The 25,731-nt window shown below is 44.2% G+C and overlaps 1 protein-coding gene across 1 annotated transcript; it reads left to right on the forward strand.

Moving 5' to 3' along the window:
• The first annotated feature begins 17,791 nt into the window (after positions 1 to 17,791).
• LOC119299967 (E3 ubiquitin-protein ligase WAV3-like) lies at positions 17,792 to 19,546 on the forward strand. The gene has a single exon (XM_037577070.1). The coding sequence runs from the start codon at positions 17,792 to 17,794 to the stop codon at positions 19,544 to 19,546; it is 1,755 nt and encodes a 584-aa protein (XP_037432967.1).
• Positions 19,547 to 25,731: the final 6,185 nt, after the last annotated feature.

A 25,731-nucleotide genomic window follows, 5' to 3' on the forward strand; every position in this document is an offset into this window, starting at 1 on the left:
CGAGAACAATGTAGACATGACCGAGACACGTCTCCGGTCAATAAACAATAGCGGGACCTGGATGCCCATATTGGCTCCTACATATTCTACATCGGTCAGACCGCATAACAACATACGTTGTTCCCTTTGTCATCGGTATGTTACTTGCCCGAGATTCGATCGTCGGTATCCAATACCTAGTTCAATCTCGTTACTGGCAAGTCTCTTTACTCGTTCCGTAATACATCATCCCGCAACTAACTCATTAGTTGCAATGCTTGCAAGGCTTATGTGATGTGCATTACCGAGAGGGCCCAGAGATACCTCTCCGACATTCGGAGTGACAAATCCTAATCTCGAAATACTCCAACCCAACATCTACCATTGGAGACACCTGTAGAGCTCCTTTATAATCACCCATTTACGTTGTGACGTTTGGTAGCACACAAAGTGTTCCTCCGGCAAACGGGAGTTGCATAATCTCATAGTCATAGGAACATGTATAAGTCATGAAGAAAGCAATAGCAACATACTAAACGATCGGGTGCTAAGCTAATGGAATGGGTCATGTCAATCAGATCATTCAACTAATGATGTGATCCCGTTAATCAAATAACAACTCTTTGTCCATGGTTAGGAAACATAACCATCTTTGATTAACGAGCTAGTCAAGTAGAGGCATACTAGTGACACTCTGTTTGTCTATGTATTCACACATGTATTATGTTTCCGGTTAATACAATTCTAGCATGAATAATAAACATTTATCATGATATAAGGAAATAAATAATAACTTTATTATTGCCTCTAGGGCATATTTCCTTCAGTCTCCCACTTGCACTAGAGTCAATAATCTAGTTCACATCGCCATGTGATTTAACAGCAATAGTTCACATCACCATGTGATTAACACCCATAGTTCACATCGTCATGTGACCAACACTCAAAGGGTTTACTAGAGTCAGTAATCTAGTTCACATTGCTATGTGATTAACACCCAAAAAGTGATCATGTTTTTCTTGTGAGAGAATTTTAGTCAACGGGTCTGCCACATTCAGATCCACATGTATTTTGCAAATTTCTATGTCAACAATGCTCTGCATGGAGCTACTCTAGCTAATTGCTCCCACTTTCAATATGTATCTAGACCGAGACTTGGAGTCATCTAGATTAGTGTTAAAAACTTGCATCGACATAACCCTTTACGACGAACCTTTTTGTCACGTCCATAATCGAGAAACATACCCCTATTTCACTAAGGATAATTCTGACCGCTGTCCAGTGATCTACTCCTAGATCACTATTGTACTCCCTTGCCAAATCACTGCAGGGTATATAATACATCTGGTATACAGCATGACATACTTTATAGAACCTATGGCCAAGGCATAGGGAATGACTTTCATTCTCTTTCTATCTTCTGCCGTGGTCGGGCTTTGAGTCTTACTCAACTTCACACCTTGTAATACATGCAAGAACTCTTTCTTTGACTGCTCCATTTTGAACTACTTCAAAATCTTGTCAAGGTATGTACTTATTGAAAAAACTTATCAAGCGTCTTGATCTATCTCTATAGATCTTGAAGCTCAATATGTAAGCAGCTTCACCGAAGTCTTTCTTTGAAAAACTCCTTTCAAACACTCCTTTATGCTTTACAGAATAATTCTACATTATTTCCGATCAACAATATGTCATTCACATATACTCATCAGAAATGCTGTAGTGCTCCCACTCACTTTCTTGTAAATACAGGCTTCATCGCAAGTCTGTATAAAACTATATGCTTTGATCAACTCATCAAAACGTATATTCCAACTCCGAGATGCTTGCACTAGTCCATAGATGGATCGCTGGAGCTTGCACATTTTGTTAGCACCTTTCGGATTGACAAAACCTTCTGGTTGCATCGTATACAACTCTTCTTTAATAAATTAATTAAGAAATGCAGTTTTGTTTATCCATTTGCCAGATTTCATAAAATGCGGCAATTACTAACATGATTCTGACAGACTCTAGCATAGATACGAGTGAGAAACTCTCATCGTAGTCAACACCTTGAACTTGTCGAAAACCTTTTGCGACAATTCTAGCTTTATAGATAGTAACACTACTATCAGCGTCCGCCTTCCTCTTGAAGATCCATTTATTCTCAATTGCTTGCCGATCATCGGGCAAGTCAACCAAAGTCCAAACTTTGTTCTCACACATGGATCATATCTCAGATTTCATGGCCTCAAACCATTTCGCGGAATTTGGGCTCATCATCGCTTCCTCATAGTTCGCAAGTTCGTCATGGTCTAGTAGCATGACTTCCAGAACAGGATTACCGTACCATGCTGGTGCGGATCTCACTCTGGTTTACCTACGAGATTCGGTAGTAACTTGATCTGAAGTTACATGATCATCATCATTAGCTTCCTCACTAATTGGTGTAGTAGTCACAAGAACAGATTTTTGTGATGAACTACTTTCCAATAAGGGAGAAGGTACAATTACCTTATCAAGTTTTCTACTTTCCTCCCACTCACTTCTTTCGAGAGAAACTCCTTCTCTAGAAAGTATCCATTCTCAGCAACGAATGTCTTGCCTTTGGATCTGTGATAGAAGGTGTACCCAACTGTTTCCTTTGGGTATCCTATGAAGACGCACTTCTCCGATTTGGGTTTGAGCTTATCAGGTTGAAACTTTTTCACATAAGCATTGCAACCTCAAACTTTTAAGAAACGACAGCTTAGGTTTCTTGCCAAACCATAGTTCACACGGTGTCGTCTCAACGGATTTAGATGGTGCCCTATTTAACGTGAATGCAGCTATCTCTAATGCATAACCCCAAAACGATAGTGGTAGATCGGTAAGATACATCATAGATTGCACTATATCCAATAAAGTACGGTTATGACGTTCGGACACACCATTATGCTGTGGTGTTCCAGGTGGCGTGAGTAGTGAAACTATTTCACATTGTTTTAACTGAAGACCAAACTCGTAACTCAAATATTTTACCTCTGCGATCATATTGTAGAAACTTTTATTTTCTTGTCACGATGATTTTCCACTTCACTCTGAAATTCTTTGAACTGTTCAAGTGTTTCAGACTTATGTTTCATCAAGTAGATATCCCCATATCTGCTCAAATCATCTTGTGAAGGTCAGAAAATAATGATACCTGCTGTAAGCCTTAATATTCATCGGACCACATACATCAGTATGTATGATTTCCAAAAAATCTGTTGTTTGCTTCATTGTTCCGGAGAACGGCATTTTAGTCATCTTGCCCATAAGGCATGGTTCACAAGCATCAAGTGATTCATAATCAAGTGATTCCAAAATCCCATCAGCATGGAGTTTCTTCATGCGCTTTACACAAATATGACCTAAACGGCAGTGCCACAAATAAGTTGCACTATCATTATTAACTTCGCATCTTTTGGTTTCAATATTATGAATATGTGTATTATTAAGATCGAGATCCAATGAACTATTTTCATTGGGTGTGTAATCATATAAGGTTTTATTCATGTAAACAGAACAACAATTTATTCTTTTACTTAAATGAATAACCGTATTAAAATAAACATGATCAAATCATATTCATGCTCAACGCAAACACCAAATAACACTTATTTAGGTTCAACACTAATCCCGAAAGTATAGGGAGTGTGCGATGATGATCATATCAATCTTGGAACCACTTCCAACACACATCGTCACTTCACCCTTAACTAGTCTCTGTTCATTCTGCAACTCCCATTTCGAGTTACTGCTCTTAGCAACTGAACTAGCATCAAATACTGAGGGGTTGCTATAAACACTAGTAAAGTACACATGAATAACATGTATATCAAATATACTTATGTTCACTTTGCCATCCTTCTTATCCGCCAATCACTTGGGGTAGTTCCGCTTCCAGTGACCAGTCCCTTTGCAGCAGAAGCACTTAGTCTCAGGCTTAGGATCAGACTTGGGCTTCTTCACTTGAGCAGCAACTTTCTTGTCGTTCTTCTTGAAGTTCCCCTTCTTCCCTTTGCCCTTTTCTTGAAACTAGTGGTCTTGTCAACCATCAACACTTGATGTTTTTCTTGATTCCTACCTTCATTGATTTCATCATCACGAAGTGCTTGGGAGTTGTATCCGTTATCCCTTGCATATTATAGTTCATCATGAAGTTCTACTAACTTGGTGATGGTGATTAGAGAATTCTGTCAATCACTATCTTATCTGGAAGATTAACTCCCACTTGATTCAAGCGATTGTAGTACCCAGACAATCTGAGCACATGCTCACTAGTTGAGCGATTCTCCTCAATCTTTTAGCTATAGAACTTGTTGGAGACTTCATATCTCTCAATTCGGGTATTTGCTTGAAATATTAACTTCAACTCCTGGAACATCTTATATGGTCCATGACGTTCAAAACGTCTTTGAAGTCCCGATTCTAAGCCATTAAGCATGGTGCACTAAACTATCAAGTAGTCATCATATTGAGCTAGCCAAATGTTCATAACATCTGCATTTGCTCCTGCAATAGGTCTGTCACCTAGCGGTGCATCAAGGGCATAATTCTTCTGTGCAGCAATGAGGATAAACCTCAGATCACGGATCCAATCCGCATCATTGCTACTAACATCTTTCAACACAATTTTCTCTAGGAACATATCAAAATAAACACAGGGAAGCAACAACACGAGCTATTGATCTACAACATAATTTGCAAAATACTACCAGGACTAAGTTCATGATAAATTTAAGTTCAATTAATCATATTACTTAAGAACTCCCACTTAGATAGATATCCCTCTAATCCTCTAAGTGATCACGTGATCCAAATCAACTAAACCATAACCGATCATCACGTGAGATGGAGTAGTTTTCAATGGTGAACATCGTTATGTTGATCATATCTACTATATGATTCACGCTCGACCTTTCGGTCTCCGTGTTCCGAGGCCATATCTGCATATGCTAGGCTCGTCAAGTTTAACCTGAGTATTCTGCGTGTGCAAAACTGGCTTGCACCTGTTGTAGATGGACGTAGAGCTTATCACACCCGATCATCATGTGGTGTCTGGGCACGAAGAACTTTGGCAACGGTGCATACTCAGGGAGAACACTTCTTGATAATTTTAGTGAGAGATCATCTTATAATGCTACCGCCAATCAAAGCAAGATAAGATGCATGAAAAGATAAACATCACATGCAATCAATATAAGTGATATGATATGGCCATCATCATCTTGTGCTTGTGATCTCCATCTCCGAAGCACCGTCATGATCGCCATCGTCACCGGCGCGACACCTTGATCTCCATCGTAGCATCGTTGTCGTCTCGCCAATCTTATGCTTCCACGACTATCGCTACCGCTTAGTGATAAAGTAAAGCATTACATCGCGATGCATTGCATACAATAAAGCGACAACCATATGGCTCCTGCCAGTTGCCGATAACTCGGTTACAAAACATGATCATCTCATACAATAAAATCAACATCATGCCTTGACCATATCACATCACAACATGCCCTGCAAAAACAAGTTAGACGTCCTCTACTTTGTTGTTGCAAGTTTTACGTGGCTGCTACGGGCTTAAGCAAGAACCAATCTCACCTACGCATCAAAACCACAACGATAGTTTGTCAAGTAGACTCCGTTTTAACCTTCTCAAGGACCGGGCGTAGCCACACTCGGTTCAACTAAAGTTGGAGAGACAGTCGCCCGCAAGCCATCTATGTGCAAAGCACGTCGAGGGAACCGGTCTCGCGTAAGCGTACGCGTAATGTTGGTCCAGGTCGTCTCGTCCAACAATACCGCTGAACCAAAGTATGACATGCTGGTAGGCAGTATGACTTATATCGCCCACAACTCACTTGTGTTCTACTCGTGCAAATAACATCAAACCATAAAACCTAGGTTCTGATACCACTGTTGGGGAACGTAGTAATTTCAAAAAATTTCCTACGCACACGCAAGATCATGGTGATGCATAGCAACGAGAGGGAAGAGTGTTGTCTACGTACCAACGCAGACCGACTGCGGAAGCGATCACACAACGTAGAGGAAGTAGTCATACGTCTTCCCGATCCGACCGATCCAAGCACCGTTACTCCGGCACCTCCGAGTTCTTAGCACACGTACAGCTCGATGACGATCCTCGGGCTCCGATCCAGCAAAGCGTCGAGGAAGAGTTCTGTCAGCACGACGGTGTGGTGACGATCTTGATGTTCTACCGACGCAGGGCTTCGCCTAAGCACTACAACGATATGACCGAGGTGGAATATGGTGGCAGGGGGCACCGCACACGGCTAAGGAACGATCACCAAGGATCAAATTGTGTGTCTAGAGGTGCCCCCTGCCTCCGTATATAAAGGAGCCAAGGGGGAGGGGGCACCGGCCAGGAGGAGGGCGCAGGAGGAGTCCTACTCCTACCGGGAGTAGGACTCCCCCTCCCAATCCTATTCCTAATAGGTTTCCCAAAGGGGGAAAGAGAGGGAGGGGGGCCGGCCACCTATCCTAGTCCTAATAGGACTAGGGGAAGGGGGGCGCGCGGCCACCTATGGGCTGCCCCTTTTCTCCTTTCCACTAAAGCCCATTAAGGCCCATATGGTTCCCGGGGGGTTCCGGTAACCTCCCGGTACTCCGGTAAAATCCCGATTTCACCCGGAACACTTCCGATGTCCAAACATAGGCTTCCAATATATCAATCTTTATGTCTCGACCATTTCGAGACTCCTCGTCATGTCCGTGATCACATCCGGGACTCCGAACAACCTTCGGTACATCAAAATGCATAAACTCATAATAACTGTCATCGTAACGTTAAGCGTGCGGACCCTACGGTTCGAGAACAATGTAGACATGACCGAGACACGTCTCCGGTCAATAACCAATAGCGGGACCTGGATGCCCATATTGGCTCCTACATATTCTATGAAGATCTTTATTGGTCAGACCGCATAACAACATACGTTGTTCCCTTTGTCATCGGTATGTTACTTGCCCGAGATTCGATCGTCGGTATCCAATACCTAGTTCAATCTCGTTACTGGCAAGTCTCTTTACTCGTTCCGTAATACATCATCCCGCAACTAACTCATTAGTTGCAATGCTTGCAAGGCTTATGTGATGTACATTACCGAGAGGGCCCAGAGATACCTCTCCGACATTCGGAGTGACAAATCCTAATCTCGAAATACTCCAACCCAACATCTACCATTGGAGACACCTGTAGAGCTCCTTTATAATCACCCATTTATGTTGTGACGTTTGGTAGCACACAAAGTGTTCCTCCGGCAAACGGGAGTTGCATAATCTCATAGTCATAGGAACATGTATAAGTCATGAAGAAAGCAATAGCAACATACTAAACGATCGGGTGCTAAGCTAATGGAATGGGTCATGTCAATCAGATCATTCAACTAATGATGTGATCCCGTTAGTCAAATAACAACTCTTTGTCCATGGTTAGAAAACATAACCATCTTTGATTAACGAGCTAGTCAAGTAGAGGCATACTAGTGACACTCTGTTTGTCTATGTATTCACACATGTATTATGTTTCCGGTTAATACAATTCTAGCATGAATAATAAACATTTATCATGATATAAGGAAATAAATAATAACTTTATTATTGCCTCTAGGGCATATTTCCTTCAGTAGAAACCTTATTTTCTTGTCACGATGATTTTCCACTTCACCCTGAAATTATTTGAACTTTTCAAATGTTTCAGACTTATGTTTCATCAAGTAGATATACTCATATCTGCTCAAATCATCTGTGAAGGTCAGAAAATAACGATACCCACCGCGAGCCTCAACACTCATTGGACTGCATACATCAGTATGTATTATTTCCAATCAAGTTTGTTGCTCGCTCCATTGTTCCGGAGAACGGAGTCTTAGTCATCTTGCCCATGAGGCATGGTTTGCAAGCGTCAACTGATTCATAATCAAGTGATTCCAAAATCCCATCGGCATGGAGTTTCTTCATGTGCTTTACACCAATATGACCTAAACGGCAGTGCCACAAATAAGTTGCACTATCATTATTAACTTTGCATCTTTTTGTTTCAATATTATGATTATGTGTATCACTACGATCGAGATCCAACGAACTATTTTCATTGGGTGTGTAACCATATAAGGTTTTATTCATGTAAACAGAATAACAATTTATTCTCTTACTTAAATGAATAACCGTATTACAATAAACATGATCAAATCATATTCATGCTCAACGCAAATACCAAATAACACTTATTTAGGTTCAACACTAATCCCGAAATTATAGGGAGTATGCAATGATGATTATATCAATCTTGGAACCACTTCCAACACACATCGTCACTTCACCCTTAACTAGTCTCTGTTTATTCTGCAACTCCCGTTTCGAGTTACTAATCTTAGCAACTGAACTAGTATCAAATACTGAGGGGTTGCTATAAACACTAGTAAAGTACACATCAATAACATGTATATCAAATATACTTATGTTCACTTTGCCATCCTTCTTATCCGCCAATCACTTGGGGTAGTTCCGCTTCCAGTGACCAGTCCCTTTGCAGTAGAAGCACTTAGTCTCGGGCTTAGGACCAGACTTGGGCTTCTTCACTTGAGCAGCAACTTGCTTGCTGTTCTTCTTGAAGTTCCCCTTCTTCCCTCTGCCCTTTTCTTGAAACTAGTGGTCTTGTCTACCATCAACACTTGATGTTTTTCTTGATTTCTACCTTCGTCGATTTTAGCATCATGAAGAGCTTGGGAATCGTTTCCGTTATCCCTTGCATATTATAGTTCATCACGAAGTTCTACTAACTTGGTGATGGTGACTAGAGAATTCTGTTAATCACTATTTTATTTGGAAGATTAACTCCCACTTGATTCAAGTGATTGTAGTACCCAGACAATCTGAGCACATGCTCACTAGTTGAGCGATTCTCCATCTTTTAGCTATAGAACTTGTTGGAGACTTCATATCTCTCAACTCGGTTATTTGCTTGAAATATTAACTTCAACTCCTGGAACATCTCATATGGTCCATGACGTTCAAAACGTCTTTGAAGTCCCGATTCTAAGCCGTTAAGCATGGTGCACTAAACTATCAAGTAGTCATCATATTGAGCTAGCCAAACGTTCATAACATCTGCATCTGCTCCTGCAATAGGTTTGTCACCTAGCGGTGCATCAAGGACATAATTCTTCTGTGCAGCAATGAGGATAAACCTCAGATCACGGATCTAATCCGCATCATTGCTACTAACATCTTTCAACACAATTTTCTCTAGGAACATATCAAAATAAACATATGAAAGCAACAACGCGAGCTATTGATCTACAATATAGATATGCTAATACTACCAGGACTAAGTTCATGATAAATTAAAGTTCAATTAATCATATTACTTAAGAACTCCCACTTAAATAGACATCCCTCTAATCCTCTAAGTGATCACGTGATCCAAATCAACTAAACCATGTCCGATCATCATGTGAGATGGAGTAGTTTCAATGGTGAACATCACTATGTTGATCATATCTACTATATGATTCACGCTCGACCTTTCGGTCTCCGTGTTCCGAGGCCATATCTGTATATGCTTGGCTCGTCAAGTATAACCTGAGTATTCCGCGTGTGCAACTATTTTGCACCCGTTGTATTTGAACGTAGAGCCTATCACACCCGATCATCACGTGGTGTCTCAGCACGAAGAACTTTCGCAATGGTGCATACTCAGGGAGAACACTTCTTGATAATTAGCGAGAGATTATCTTAAAATGCTACCGTCAAACTAAGAAAAATAAGATGTATAAAAAGATAAACATCACATGCAATCAATATAAGTGATATGATATGGCCATCATCATCTTGTGCTTGTGATCTCCATCTTCGAAGCACCGTCGTGATCACCATCGTCACCGGCGCGACACCTTGATCATCATCATAGCATCGTTGTCGTCTCGCCAATCTTATGCTTCCACGACTATCGCTACCGCTTAGTGATAAAGTAAAGCATTACAGCGCAATTGCATTGTATACAATAAAGCGACAACCATATGGCTCCTGCCAGTTGCCGATAACTTGGTTACAAAACATGATCATCTCATACAATAAAATTTAGCATCATGTCTTGACCATATCACATCACAACATGCCCTGCAAAAACAAGTTAGACGTCCTCTACTTTGTTGTTGCAAGTTTTACGTGGCTGCTACGGGCTTAAGCAAGAATCAATGCCTCCTCTCGCGTAAGCGTACGCGTAATGTCGGTCCGGACCGCTTCATCCAACAATACCGCCGAACCAAAGTATGACATGCTGGTAAGCAGTATGACTTATATCGCCCACAACTCACTTGTGTTCTACTCGTGCATATAACATCAACACATAAAACCTAGGCTCGGATGCCACTGTTGGGGAACGTAGTAATTTCAAAAAAATCCCTACGCACACGCAAGATCATGGTGATGCATAGCAACGAGGGAAGAGTGTGATCTACGTACCCTTGTAGACCGACAGCGGAAGCGTTATGACAACGCGGTTGATGTAGTCGTACGTCTTCACGGCTCGACCGATCAAGCACCGAAACTACGGCACCTCCGAGTTCTAGCACACGTCCAGCTCGATGACGATCCCCGGACTCCGATCCAGCAAAGTGTCGGGGAAGAGTTTCGTCAACACTATGGCGTGGTGACGATCTTGATGTACTACCGTCGCAGGGCTTCGCCTAAGCACCGCTATAATATTATCGATGATTAGGTGGAAGGGGGCACCGCACACGGCTAAGAATATGATCACGTGGATCAACTTGTATCTATGGGGTGCCCCCTGCCCCCGTATATAAAGGAGTGGAGGAGGGGAGGGCCGGCCCTCTCTATGGTGCGCCCTAGGGGAGTCCTACTCCCACCGGGAGTAGGATTCCCCCTTTTCCTAGTCCAACTAGGAGTCCTTCCATGTAGTAGGAGTGGGAGTCAAGGCAAGGGAAAAGAGAAGAGAAGGAAGGAGGGGGCGCAGCCCTTCCCCCTAGTCCAATTCGGACTAGGCCTTGAGGGGGCGCCCAACCTCTCCTATCTCTTCCCCTAAAGCCCAATAAGGCCCATATACTCCCCGGCGAATTCCCGTAACTCTTCGGTACTCCGAAAAATACTCGAATCATTCGGAACCTTTCCGATGTTTGAATATAGTCGTCCAATATATCGATTTTTATGTCTCGACCATTTCGAGACTCCTCGTCATGTCCCCGATCTCATCCGGGACTCCGAACTCCTTCGGTACATCAAAACTCATAAACTCATAATATAACTGTCATTGAAACCTTAAGCGTGCGGACCCTACGGGTTCGAGAACAATGTAGACATGACCGAGACACGTCTTCGGTCAATAACCAATAGTGGAACCTGGATGCTCATATTGGCTCCCACATATTCTATGAAGATCTTTATCGGTCAGACCGCATAACAACATACGTTGTTCCCTTTGTCATCGGTATGTTACTTGCCCGAGATTCGATCGTCGGTATCTCAATACCTAGTTCAATTTTGTTACCGGCAAGTCTCTTTACTCGTTTCGTAATACATCATTTCGCAACTAACTCATTAGTTGTAATGCTTGCAAGGCTTATGTGATGTGCATTACCGAGAGGGCCCAGAGATACCTCTCCGACAATCGGAGTGAAAAATCCTAATCTCGAAATACGCAAACCCAACATGTACCTTCGGAGACACCTGTAGAGCTCCTTTATAATCACCCAGTTACGTTGTGACGTTTGGTAGCACACAAAGTGTTCCTCCGGCAAACGGGAGTTGCATAATCTCATAGTCATAGGAACATGTATAAGTCATGAAGAAAGCAATATCAACATACTAGACGATCGGGTGCTAAGCTAATGGAATGGGTCATGTCAATCAAATGACATGTGATCTCATTAATCAAAAGACAACACATGTCTATGGTTAGGAAACATAACCATGTTCGATTAACTAGCTAGTCAAGTAGAGGCATACTAGTGACACTCTGTTTGTCTATGTATTCACACATGTATTATGTTTCCGGTTAACACAATTCTAGCATGAATAATAAACATTTATCATGATATAAGGAAATAAATAATAACTTTATTATTGCCTCTAGGGCATATTTCCTTCACTATGATGTCTCTTACCGATCTACCGCTGTCATTTTGGGGCTATGCTTTAGAGACTGCCGCATTCACTTTAAATAGGGCTCCGTCAAAATCCGTTGAGACGACACCGTATGAATTATGGTTTGGGAAGAAACCTAAGCTGTCGTTTCTAAAAGTTTGGGGATGCGATGCTTATGTCAAGAAACTTCAACCTGAAAAGCTCGAACCCAAATCGGAAAAACGCGTCTTCATAGGATACCCTAAAGAAACTATTGGGTATACCTTCTACCTCAGATCCAAAGGCAAGATCTTTGTTGCCAAGAATGGGTCCTTTCTAGAGAAAGAGTTTCTCTCGAAAGAAATAAGTGGGAGGAAAGTAGAACTTGATGAAGTATTACCTCTTGAACCGGTAAATGGCGCAACTCAAGAAAATGTTCCTGGGGTGCCTGCACCGACTAGAGAGGAAGTTGATGATGATGATCATGAAACTTCAGATCAAGTTGCTACTGAACTTCGTAGGTCCACGAGGACACGTTCCGCACCAGAGTGGTACGGCAACCCTGTCTTGGAAATCATGTTGTTAGACAACGGTGAACCTTCGAACTATGAAGAAGCGATGGCGGGCCCGGATTCTGACAAATGGCTGGAAGCCATGAAATCTGAGATAGGATCCATGTATGAAAATGAAGTATGGACTTTGACTGACTTGCCCGATGATCGGCGAGCCATAGAAAATAAATGGATCTTTAAGAAGAAGACAGACGCGGATGGTAACGTAACCATCTATAAAGCTCGGCTTGTCGCTAAGGGTTATCGACAAGTTCAAGGGGTTGACTACGATGAGACTTTCTCACCCGTAGCGAAACTGAAGTCCGTCCGAATCATGTTAGCAATTGCCGCATTCTATGATTATGAGATATGGCAAATGGACATCAAAACGGCATTCCTTAATGGTTTCCTTAAGGAAGAATTGTATATGATGCAGCCGGAAGGTTTTGTCGATCCTAAGAATGCTGACAAGGTGTGCAAGCTCCAACGCTCGATTTATGGGCTGGTGCAAGCATCTCGGAGTTGGAACATTCGTTTTGATGAGATGATCAAAGCGTTTGGGTTTACGCAGACTTATGGAGAAGCCTGCATTTACAAGAAAGTGAGTGGGAGCTCTGTAGCATTTCTCATATTGTATGTCGATGACATACTGTTGATGGGAAATGATATAGAATTCTTGGGAAGCATAAAGGCCTACTTGAACAAGTGTTTTTCAATGAAGGATCTTGGAGAAGCTGCTTATATATTAGGCATCAAGATCTATAGAGATAGATCGAGACGCCTCATTGGTCTTTCACAGAGTACGTACCTTGACAAGATATTGAAGAAGTTCAAAATGGATCAGTCAAAGAAGGGGTTCTTGTCTGTATTGCAAGGTACGAGATTGAGCATGGCTCAATGCCCGACCACGACAGAAGATAGAGAAAAGATGAGTGTCGTCCCCTATGCCTCGGCCATAGGGTCTATCATGTATGCTATGCTGTGTACCAGACCTGATGTTAACCTTGCCGTAAGTTTGGTAGGAAGGTACCAAAGTAATCCCGACATGGAACACTGGACAGCGGTCAAGAATATCCTGAAGTACCTGAAAAGGACTAAGGATATGTTTCTCGTTTATGGAGGTGACGAAGAGCTCGTCGTAAAGGGTTACGTCGATGCCAGCTTCGACACATATCTGGATGACTCTAAGTCACAAACCGGATACGTGTATATTTTGAATGGTGGGGCAGTAAGCTGGTGCAGTTGCAAGCAAAGCGTTGTGGCGGGATCTACATGTGAAGCGGAGTACATGGCAGCCTCGGAGGCAGCACAAGAGGCAATCTGGGTGAAGGAGTTCATTACCGACCTAGGAGTCATACCCAATGCGTCGGGCCCGATGACTCTCTTCTGTGACAACACTGGAGCTATTGCCCTTGCCAAGGAGCCCAGGTTTCACAGGAAGACCAGGCATATCAAGCGTCGCTTCAACTCCATTCGTGAAAGTGTTCAAAATGGAGACATAGATATTTGTAAAGTACATACGAACCTGAATGTGGCAGATCCGTTGACTAAACCTCTCCCTAGAGCAAAACATGATCAACACCAGAACTGCATGGGTGTTCGATTCATCACTATGTAACTAGACTATTGACTCTAGTGCAAGTGGGAGACTGTTGGAAATATGCCCTAGAGGCAATAATAAAATGGTTATTATTATATTTCTTTGTTCATGATAATTGTCTATTGTTCATGCTATAATTGTGTTATCCGGAAATCGTAATGCATGTGTGAATACATGGACCACAACACGTCCCTAGTGAGCCTCTAGTTGACTAGCTCGTTGATCAAAAGATAGTCATGGTTTCCTGACTATGGACATTGGATGTATTGATAACGGGATCACATCATTAGGAGAATGATGTGATGGACAAGACCCAATCCTAAGCATAGCTCAAAGATCGTGTAGTTCGTTTGCTGTAGCTTTTTCGAATGTCAAGTATCATTTCCTTAGACCATGAGATTGTGCAACTCCCGGATACCGTAGGAGTGCTTTGGGTGTGCTAAACGTCACAACGTAACTGGATGACTATAAAGGTACACTATAGGTATCTCCGAAAGTGTCTGTTGGGTTGGCACGAATCGAGACTGGGATTTGTCACTCCGTATGACGGAGAGGTATCTCTGGGCCCACTCGGTAATGCATCATCATAATGAGCTCAATGTGACCAAGTGATTGATCACGGGATCATGCATTACGGTACGAGTAAAGTGACTTGCTGGTAACGAGATTGAACGAGGTATTGGGATACCGACGATCGAGTCTCGGGCAAGTAACGTACCGATTGACAAAGGGAATTGTATACGGATTGATTGAATCCTCGACATCGTGGTTCATCCGATGAGATCATCGAGGAGCATGTGGGAGCCAACATGGGTATCCAGATCCCGCTTTGGTTATTGACCGGAGAGTCGTCACGGTCATGTCTACGTGTCTCCCGAACCCGTAGGGTCTACACACTTAAGGTTCAGTGACGCTAGGGTTGTTGAGATATTAGTATACGGTAACCCGAAAGTTGTTCGGAGTCCAGGATGAGATCCCGGACGTCACGAGGAATTCCGGAATGGTCCGGAGGTGAAGATTTATATATAGGAAGTCAAGTTTCGGCCATCGGGAAGGTTTTCGGGGTAATCGGCATTGTACCGGGACCACCGGAAGGGTCCCGGGGGTCCACCGGGTGGGGCCACCTATCCCGGAGGGCCCCATGGGCTGAAGTGGGAGGGGAACCAGCCCCTTGTGGGCTGGTGCGCCTCCCCCCCCCATGGGCCTCCCCCTGCACCTAGGGTTGGAAACCCTAGGGGTGGGGGCGCCCCACTTGCCTTGGGGGGCAAGCCAACCCCTTGGCAGCCCCCCCCCCCCTTGGAGATGGCATCTCCTAGGGCCGGCGCCCCCCTAGGGGTCCAATAAATAGTGGGGGGGGGAGGGAGGGCAGCCGCACCCTAGCCCCTGGCCTCTCCCTCTCCCTCCCGTGACACTCCTCCATCTCCCTGTGCTTGGCGAAGCCCTGCCGAGATCACCGTTACTTCCACCACCACGCCGTCGTGCTGCTGGATCTTCATCAACCTCTCCTTCCCCCTTGCTGGATCAAGTTGGAGGAGACGTCTTCCCAACCGTACGTGTGTTGAACGCGGAGGTGCCATCCATTCGGCGCTAGGTCATCGGTGATTTGAATCACGACGAGTACGACTCCATCAACCCCGTTCTCTTGAACGCTTCCGCGCGCGATCTACAAGGGTATGTAGATGCACTTCTCTCTCCCTCGTTGCTAGATGACTCCATAGATTGATCTTGGCGATGCGTAAAAAATTTTAAAATTCTGCTACGTTCCAGCACGGTACCTCCCGTGCACGGTAGAAAAGCCGGTCTCGACAGCATGGTGAGTTCCTCGAGCACACACACCATGGCATGGCAGAATGTATAGGAACAATATCGGTGGACCATGAGAAAATCCCAATCAGCCACATATGATCATGGTAACTCTAGACCAACAAAATTTGGAGAGCATGGCAATAATCTCCGTCACACACAAACTAGACCACTGGCCAGTCTCTGCTATGCAGAGAAGGAAACGTGGCAAAACATGGGGTAAAATGACCAACAAGAGAACAAAATCAGCTAAAAGAACGACCCTAGAACTGTTGGGATCAATATGTCTCAAATAGCTAATTTGGCATTCGCCCTCATTGACGCAATTTTGGCTTTAAAAATTGCGCACATAAGAACAAATTCTTCACAACACTAAAAAGGCAAAAAAAAAAATTGAAACCCGCCAATGCCCATGGCACTCTTGCGGCTGTGGCCACGACGCTCGCCGCCGCCGCCACCGCCTCAATCCGACGAGCACTACGGTCCTCCCCATCGTGACGACTTTAACAACTTGGAAGCCCTACCCTGACAACACCATCGTGCGCACGCGGAGCAGCATACTTTGAGCCCTAGCCCAATGTCGGCGGTTGACCGTGCTTGAATCATCGGCGAAGACAAAGCTACAGGGCAGAGAGCGAGAAGGGGGAGAGAAGGAATGAGCGAATGCGGTTAGTGGGGCGAATGGAGGGGAGGAAGAGAGGGGTTAGTGGGATTGGATCGTTCGCTAGACTGGGGGTTAGAGCGAACCGTTTACACGTGTTACGTGGTGAGCCTCCCCACGCCAATATTTGTAATTTCCTAACACTAGTAAGTGTGCATGTGCAATGCACGCCTAATTATTAATCATATGTGAAAACGCATGTTGTTTGGTATAATTAGTACCCCCAACCTGAACATATGCTACTACGGTACATCCATTTTTTAAGTTTGTATATAATTAAGAGCCATCTATATGCCCAAATCTGATATTAGAAACAGTATTGATCAGTTTTAGATCTTACCTATAAACCTAAATTAAGCAAGCATTATATGCATTCATTTCCAAAGCAACACATGAAGACTTGATGGATCAGGGCATAAGGCTTCGTTGTAAAGAACTGTGGTATCTTCACATACTCCCTCCACCCTTAAGAGAGTGTACTTTCAACTTGGTTAAAGAATCAAACTATTTCAAAGCTTGATCGAGTTTGTGCAAACATATATTAATATTTGTGAAACCAAATAGGTATATAATGAAAATATATTTTATCATAAATATAATGCTACTAATTTGATAGCATAAATATTGATGTACTATTATATAAATACGGTCAAACATAAAAGAGTTTGACTTTCCAACAAAGTAGTCCTATAGAATCAAGATCAATTAAACTTAAACATAATTAGTCTAATTTCCTAACAATCAACAAAATATTTCCACGGAACGGTATGGTCCAAAACCGATCATTTTCGCAACGAAAAATAAAATGCAACAGATCTTATAATCTTCCAAAACCGATTTGCTTGGTCTCGAAGCCAAGGATGCTATTGATGATCTCTATATCCCAATAAACACGCACGCACGCACAAAGTTAGGGATTACAACTAATTAATCATGATTCGGTGCTATATATTAAATCAAATCCCACAGCTGTTGTAGATCCATTACTACGCACGAACAAAGTTGTACTTCCATCGGAGAAGAAGGCGAATCCAAGAGCTTTGGATGATTAATCCCATGGAGACGAGGTGCGCCGTCTGTCATGGCGACATGGGCCGCGGCCACGCCACCTTCACGGCCGAGTGCTCCCACAGCTTCCACCTCCGCTGCGTCCACCACCAGACCGCCTGCCCGCTCTGCTTCACGCCGTGGCGCGACGTGCCGGGCGTGGCGCCCGCCCAGGAGCTCGTCTTCCGCGACGACGAGCCGCTCGAGCCGCAGCCCGCAGCTGTCGCCGCGGAGAAGACGACTGCCGGCGGCGGAGTGATGTCCATCACGACGCACTGCGAATACCCCGCCATCGCCAAGTACGCCAGCCGCGACGGCTTCGCGGTGCTCGTGCACGCCAAGGCGCCCGCGCTGGCTCTTTCTGCGGCCAAGGCGGCGCGCGCGCCCCTGGATCTCGTCATGGTGCTCGACGTCAGCGGGAGCATGGGCGGCCGCAAGCTGGCGCTTCTTAAGCAGGCCGTGGGCTTCGTCGTCGACAAGCTCGGCCCCCACGACCGCCTCAGCCTCGTGTCCTTCTCGTGCGACGCCCGCCGCCTCACCCGCCTCACGCGCATGTCCGACGCCGGGAGGGCCGCGACCGAGCGCACCGTCGAGTCCCTGGCCGCGGGTGGCGGGACGAACATCAAGGAGGGCCTTCGCGAGGCCGCCAAGGTGATCGACGGCCGCCGCTACAGGAACGCCGTTACCGGCGTCATCCTGCTCTCCGACGGCCAAGACAACTACACGCTGTCTTCAAGGTTTTACAATCACGACGTGGCCACCGACTACAGCGTGCTCGTGCCACCTTCCCTGATCCGCACGGGGGACGGTTCCTCGCCGCCGATCCACACGTTCGGCTTTGGCACCGACCACGACTCGGCGGCGATGCACACCATCGCGGAGGCCACCGGCGGCACCTTCGCCTTCATCGAGAACGAGGCAGTCATCCAGGACTCGTTCGCGCAGTGCATCGGCGGGCTTCTCTCGGTCGCCGTGCAGGAGGCGCGCGTCGCCGTCGAGTGCGTCTGCCCCGGCGTTCGCGTCCGGTCCATCAAGTCGGGACGCTACAAGAGCCGCGTCGATGCTGACGGGCGCGCCGCCGCGGTGGAAGTCGGCGAGCTATACGCCGACGAGGAAAGGCGCTTCCTGCTGTTCCTCGACGTGCCCACGGCCGGTGCCACGGACGACGTGACATCTCTGATGAAGGTGAGCTGCACATACCGCGACGTGGCGACCGGGCAGTCGGTCGACGTGGCAGGCGAGGAGGTGGCGGTGAAAAGGCCGGTGGAGGTGCCGGAGGCAGAGCCGGACGTGGAGGTCGAGCGGGAGCGCCTCCGCGTGCAGGCCGCGGAGGACATCGCCGCGGCGCGGGCGGCGGCCGAGCGCGGCGAGCACGCGGAGGCGTCGGAGATGCTCAGCCGCCGGCGCATGGCGCTGAGGCAGTCGCCGCTGGGCGCGAGCGGCGACGCCGGGTGCGCGGAGCTGGCGGCGGAGCTGGGCGAGCTGAGCGAGCGCGTGGGGGACCGGAGGGAGTACGACCTGTCGGGGCGCGCGTCGTTGCTGTGCGGCATGAGCGCGCACTCGCAGCAGCGCACGTCGGTCATAGTTGGGAGGGCGAGGTACGCGACCCCCGCCATGCGTAAGATGGTGGACTTGTCGGTGAAGGCCCGGGAGCAGCAGCAGCAGCCACAGGCACAGGCACAGCCATCGCCGCCTTCAAGGCCGACGATGCCGCCGCCGCCGCCGCCTCCGACGACGACGGCGGCTCTCGCTAAGAACATCGTGAGAAGATACCACCGATTTCTACGTCTCAGGTGAACACGGGGCGACCAACTCAACTGCTACGAAAATGCTCGCGCGCGACGAGCACAGAAAATAATGAAGACGTGAACTTGCACGGTTTTTTTTAGCTTAAAAAATTTGTTTCCTCTCTCTTTGCATTCATCAATCTTGTAGTACTACCATATATATATTTTTTTGCGGGGAAGTTCCTAGCAGATAATAATAGGCTGGTTTGGCTTACTATTTTCCCTTTTACATTCGTATGAATTACTGTATTTATATGGATCGTCAGCTGGAGACGACGTGCGAGTGAACGCTTGGTTCGATGGAAAAACCCAGCCCGGGCGAACTATTCTGTTTGATGGGATTAATCCTCCCGAACGAAACCAACTCACCGAGAGCCTCTCCGCTAGGTCAATTTTTTTTACGCTACAACACGGGCAAGGAAGAAAAAGGCCAAAAAAAGACCCAGCTTTAGCACCATAGAAAAAGGCCTTTGAAACTAAAATATTTTTTTGCCATGTGTATAAACGAAAATTTGCCAAATAGCAAGCAAAAAAATTGCATAGCTCTGAAAAATTAATTTGCCAAATACATATAAATACCAAAGTACAAGGCAAAATTTCTGTATCAAAAAATAACATTTTCCATCAACAAAAAAATAAAAATATATTTCCCGTCATATATAGCATGATTTTGCCAATTGCATGTAAAAACACATACAAAAAAATTGTTTAATTGCCATGATAGTAATAAAATTGCCAAGGTCTGCATAATAAAGTGCAATGCTAGCTACAATAAAACTATCATTGTCTAAATTAAGGGTAGGGTACAATTGCACATTGAATTTTTGAAAAGTAGGAATTCGTTCATTTTGGAAAAAAAAAGATGGCTCAATTAGGGGATATATTATAAAAAATTACCATGATCAAGATATTAAAATTGCCACGACAATAAAAATAAAATAAAAATGCCATGATCTTAAAAATAAAAATAACATGATTTACATATTGTCTTCTCATAACATAAGATCACAAGAAATTTGCTGCAAACCAACATGTGGTTGGATGGTTAGGAGGACAATGGTATCGCCAACTCACTAGGGAACCTCGATTGCGAGGCGCATGTGGTGACTTCGTAAAATCTCAAGATTTTATGCTGGCTCAGTCTCTCGAGGTGCTCGTAGGGGTACAGTGTGCGTGCATGCGCTCATATGGATGACTGTATGATCGTGCATGTGAGCGACTTCGATTGTACTCTGTATAGAAGAAGGTGCCAAGCAAAAGAAGCTTCATAAATATGCAAAATACTTCTTTTAAGTTGACATAATTTTTTTGCCATGTGAGTTCTTAATTGTTTTGTGATCATCTAAAAAATTAATGCCGTGTATTCTAGGTGTAAATAAAATTACCATGGTATAGATAAAAAAAGTCATGCTCTATATACAAGCAGGTGCCAAGTAAAAGAAGATTCCTTAATATGCAAAAGACTTCTTTTAAGTTGACATAATTTTTTTGCCATGTGAGTTCTTAATTGTTGTGTCATCATCTAAAAAAAATTAATGCCATGTATTCTAGGTGTAAATAAAATTGCCATGGTATTCTGTCCCATGGTAGCCATAAGTAAAATGCCTTGGTCAACATAATTGCCATGGTGTTTTAAATACATTTGCCATTGTAGGCATAAATAAAATGCCATGGCCAATGCAATAAGAATGCCATGAGAACAATTATTAAAAATGTAGTATAAACTTACAAAAGTTGCCTATGGGAAAAACATTTGAAAAAAGTTTGCCATGTATAATTTATAGCTTAAAAGGCAGCAAATTGCCATGAAATTAGCATATATAGATCGAATACAAAATAAGATTGCCATGACACATCTCTATATGTATTACAAAACTTAAGGTGGCTTGGCAAAAAGATCTTAATTTTTTGACATCGTAACTATATAAAGTCATGAAAATTGAGTGGGGGTAGGTTCAAGGGAGAGGTGGAAGCGATCGAACAAACGACCTATATACTTAGAGATGTATATCTCTTAGCGTTATCTCTGCCAAATAGATATCCCTAAATATGTGGTGAGAGATTTCTTGCTAAGAGATCATGTGTTAATTAAGAAAAAAGGCAAACCTTTCTTTAGCTTTCTCTTTCCTCCATCTTAGCATGTATTGTAGATGGCACTTCTAAGATGGCATCATTGTGCATGCTCTAATTAATTTGCTTATTAGTATGGTCCAGTAGCCCCTACCTCATACATCTACTCGTGAAAATACAGGATCTTTTTTGAAATGTAACACACATTTGTCTTTTTGTATGCCCATTTTTGTTTCTTTCAGCATACTATAGCTAATTAAAAAAAAACTATGTCACATCTTTTATCGACTTAGTAAAATAAAATGACACATGGATCAATCCTAATTTCCAAAGTTTGCGACGTTAGTTGGCAGCAAACTAAATGGCAGCACAATGATTTTTCTTTAATTTTGGTAGGTACATTGGCTTTTAAGCCAAACAAGAACAACTTACCATTTTTTTTGGAAAAATAAAGGAGGTAGATTTTTTTGGATTTATGGTTAAAGAAGAAAACATGGGTTTTATTGAAATTTAAGTATTCAGTTTCACCAAAAAGATACGGAGACCTGCTTCACATTTGGAATTACACAAAAAAGATTTTTCATCAGAAAGAGGTCTACAATGACTTTTGGGAAAATTTCGAAGTTTGCTGGCTTATTTGGCAAAGAAATTAGAGTACGTTATAAGAAATTAATAGGTCAGTTGAATATTAGGAAGCAATAATTTAACCATTCAATTTTTTTCTTGTTTTCTCTTTTTTAGTAGTCTTAGATTTTTCATTTTGATGAGCCTCGCCATGACCAAAAAATTGGTGGGGTTCTTTTTTAGGGATATAAAAAATTGGTGGGGCTAGTTGGGGCATAAACCAAACACACCCCATGACAATAAAAAAAAAAAGAAAACCAAACACACCCGAAAGCTTTTCTTTTCTGCAGAACTAGCCCAGTTGCTGGCGCGGGCTCATTTCTGGGCCTCGATTGCATGGGCCGAGCGGGCTAGCGCTACCACGCTAGCTAGCGGAGCTCCTTTACCTCAAAAAAAAAAAAAAACTAGCAGACCTCCTCTTACTCCCGTGGATGCTCTGCTCGAACCCCACCACATCGGAGATCGGAGACACGTCGCCGGCCGGCCGGGATCCTCCGTCGCAGTTGTCGCCGTCCTAGTTGCTCCCTCGAAGCCACCTATCCATCCCCGATCGGCCGCCGTCGGGCTACCGCGGTCGACGCTCGACGGACTAGTCTGCCTTTCTTGGATGGCGCCGGAGACGAGAGCCGGCGAGCGGATAGGAGGAGGAGGGGGAGGGAGGCCCGCGCTTTGGGGACGGCGCTCTTCGGCGTTCTGGAGCCGAAGAGGGGAAGTGGGGGGAGGCGCCGGCCGGTGGCCACTCCGTTAAGTGCGTGCACGGCTGTGCTAGGTACCACTGCAACCCGAGTTTTTAGTCCCACATCGCCGATTTAGGTGCAATTCGGCGGATTTATAAGAAAGTAAAAAAAGAAAAATTCACAGTCTCTTAAAATGGCCGTAAAGGGGAGTAAGGGGGGTTTCAAAATTCCACAGTCTCCTTACAAAAAAGAAATTAAATAGAAATAAATTCCTCTCCAAGATTTTTTTTTACTGTAATTTTGAGACGGCGACTAATTTATGTGCCACTTTTGTTCGGTAATTCCTCTTTCAGTCCTAGATTCACTTTTGTTCGGTAATTTGTCATGAGATTAGTAGTAAGAATCCTACTGTGATTTCCTACAGATTTTTTTCCTTTGCAAACCACCTTATGCCGTAGACCCCTCATTCAAAATACCTATGTTTCTGTCTATAAGAAAAAAATGCCTTGCCTACCTGTTTTCCTTTACATGTTATATCGAATTTTGGTCGTAAGATACTTAAATGGTCGTGCGAAAGCTATTACGGCTCTGTACGACATTGTTGTGGCTTTTGGAAGCACTTATTATGTTTTCTACTTTAGGATGCACAAATAGTTAAAAGCATGTTTGTTCGAGCAATAACAGCATCAAACTGGGATTAGTAAAGATTCAAGCAATTAACTAGATTCCACTGCACAGTACATCATCCACAAATTGACCCTAAAGCAAATATATGCCACTTATTTCTCCTTTTTTTTGGTCAGATGGTGTATTTGAAATGTAAGAATCTGGTGTGCAAGCTGTTCTGAATCTTACTGAGATGTTATTAACTGAGCATATCTCTGATTTCGAAATACTGTCTGGGCTTGCTGTAGCTGTTGTTTCTTATGAATCCAAGACCTTTGCTATTGAAGTTCAGGTACTACATATGATGATCATTCTCGAGTTGTGATTTATTTTCCTTCCAACAATTCATACTGTTTATTTTGTCTCCTAGTGTAATAGTATCATGTTGAGCTTAATTTAACTTGTCATTTACCAATAAAATCCATCTTTCATTGCATTTATCAGAGAGATTGACCTTGGCGGTGAACTTAGAACTGTAAGTTCCTATGATTTTCTGCTTTGCGTGACCATGTATTGACTGCAGATATTCTATGTTGGTATTTGCGGCTTAAAGGAAAGAGCTTGTGTTTGATAAGGGTAATATGCATTTAGAGGAAAAGAATAAAGACATGAATTTGGAAACAGGATAATCTCTGTTCAAAATTCAGATAAAAAAATCAGTTTCAGAGTTTATCAATCCATTGCAAGTTTGTGAAGCTGCCCATATTGTAACTTTTATATATGTTCATTACTCTCCACACAAAGTACAGCATTACAATAGCACTCAGCTTAAAATATATATACTATACACAATGCACCCATTCTTCTCTCTGTTAGCTCTGCTGTTAACAAGTATGTAACTCACTATGTACAGTGCATCTAACTCAAAACTGAACAAACAATAGCTGCTGTCTATCTTTGCTAACAGAAATGCTAACAGATGAAGGTGGCGCACAACCTCGGACTCTGTGTAGGGCAAGGTATCTAGTACTGTGGCATCTCAGCAGGGACAGTTGGGCTAAGAAAGGATTCCCAAGGTATGTTGCACTTCCAGTCATCTGAAGAGTCTGCTCCTAAATCGAATGGGAAGTTGAGTCTCCCCGGAGCCTCCAACTCATTGTTCATACTGAAAGTATTGCCATGCTTCATTGTGGATGACTCTTGGTTCCTGCAGCTCATGCCGGCATTTACATCTGCAGAAGAATCAGCCAGAAATCCAGTGATCTGCTGCTCAGGCTGCCCAAACTGCATGTTGAAGAGCGGTGGTGCAGTGTGCACGGGCTTCTGTGATGTCTGTGTTTGGAATGGCAAGATGGTGGGACCTTCCAGTTCCAGAGATGGACTGCAGTTGAAGCTTATGACCTTGCATGAAGAGCCATCCTGTGTGTTGCTGGGTTTCTGAAGCTGCTGCTGTCCCTGGAACCCATGTTTGCTGTTGAACTGACTTGCTGGTGCCTCTGCAACTTGCAATGAGCGGGAGGAGCTCTCCGAAGCAAAATGTGAAGCTTGCATCGGTTGCATTGCGGAGAAGAGATCTTGCTCAGTTGTCCCAGGCAATGGAGGCCCCCAAGTGTGAGACAGCACCATTTGCTGTGCCATCGAACTGGTCTTCTTGAAGATCTTACATATGGTCCAAGAGTCCTGTTTTGGGCAACAGAAAAGTGACCTTAAGAATTTGACATAACATTTGAATTTAGCTCTGTAACTACATAATATGAATTGAAATGCTTACGTTGAGCGGGATGTTCTTGTCGATCGGTCTCTTGGGAAGTGATGGATCGGTTAGCGAAGGAAGCCTGAACTCATGCATCATCCAGTCGGTTTTGACCCCTCTTGCTGCCCTACCTCTGTAGAAGACAAGGGACTTCTTCAGGCCTATGCACCTGGTGTCTTCGGAGGAGTAGATCGGCCTGTCTGTTCCTGTGGCTTTCCAGAACCCAGCTGCTGTGACTCGGTTTGGCCTCGCGCTGTTGCGATATTTCCGGTCCCTCGGGCAGTAGAAGTACCAGTCCGTCTCACCGGTGCTCGCAAGCTCTGTCGTTGAGAAGGGATATGGAAGTTAGACTTTGCAGCAGTAAGGTGAGTAATCCATCTATGTACTGTAGGCTAGCTTGTGATGAGAAGATGGTCAATACTACTACTGATTTCGTTCAACTGAACCTCCAGTGAACGGATGAGC

Source organism: Triticum dicoccoides, chromosome 5A (assembly GCF_002162155.2).
Source record: "Triticum dicoccoides isolate Atlit2015 ecotype Zavitan chromosome 5A, WEW_v2.0, whole genome shotgun sequence".
Taxonomy (NCBI): Eukaryota; Viridiplantae; Streptophyta; class Magnoliopsida; order Poales; family Poaceae; genus Triticum; species Triticum dicoccoides.

Bases quoted from the DNA above. Each gene is read 5' to 3' on its own strand.
- LOC119299967 (XM_037577070.1), top strand. From the start codon at position 17,792: ATGGGCCGCGGCCACGCCACCTTCACGGCCGAGTGCTCCCACAGCTTC.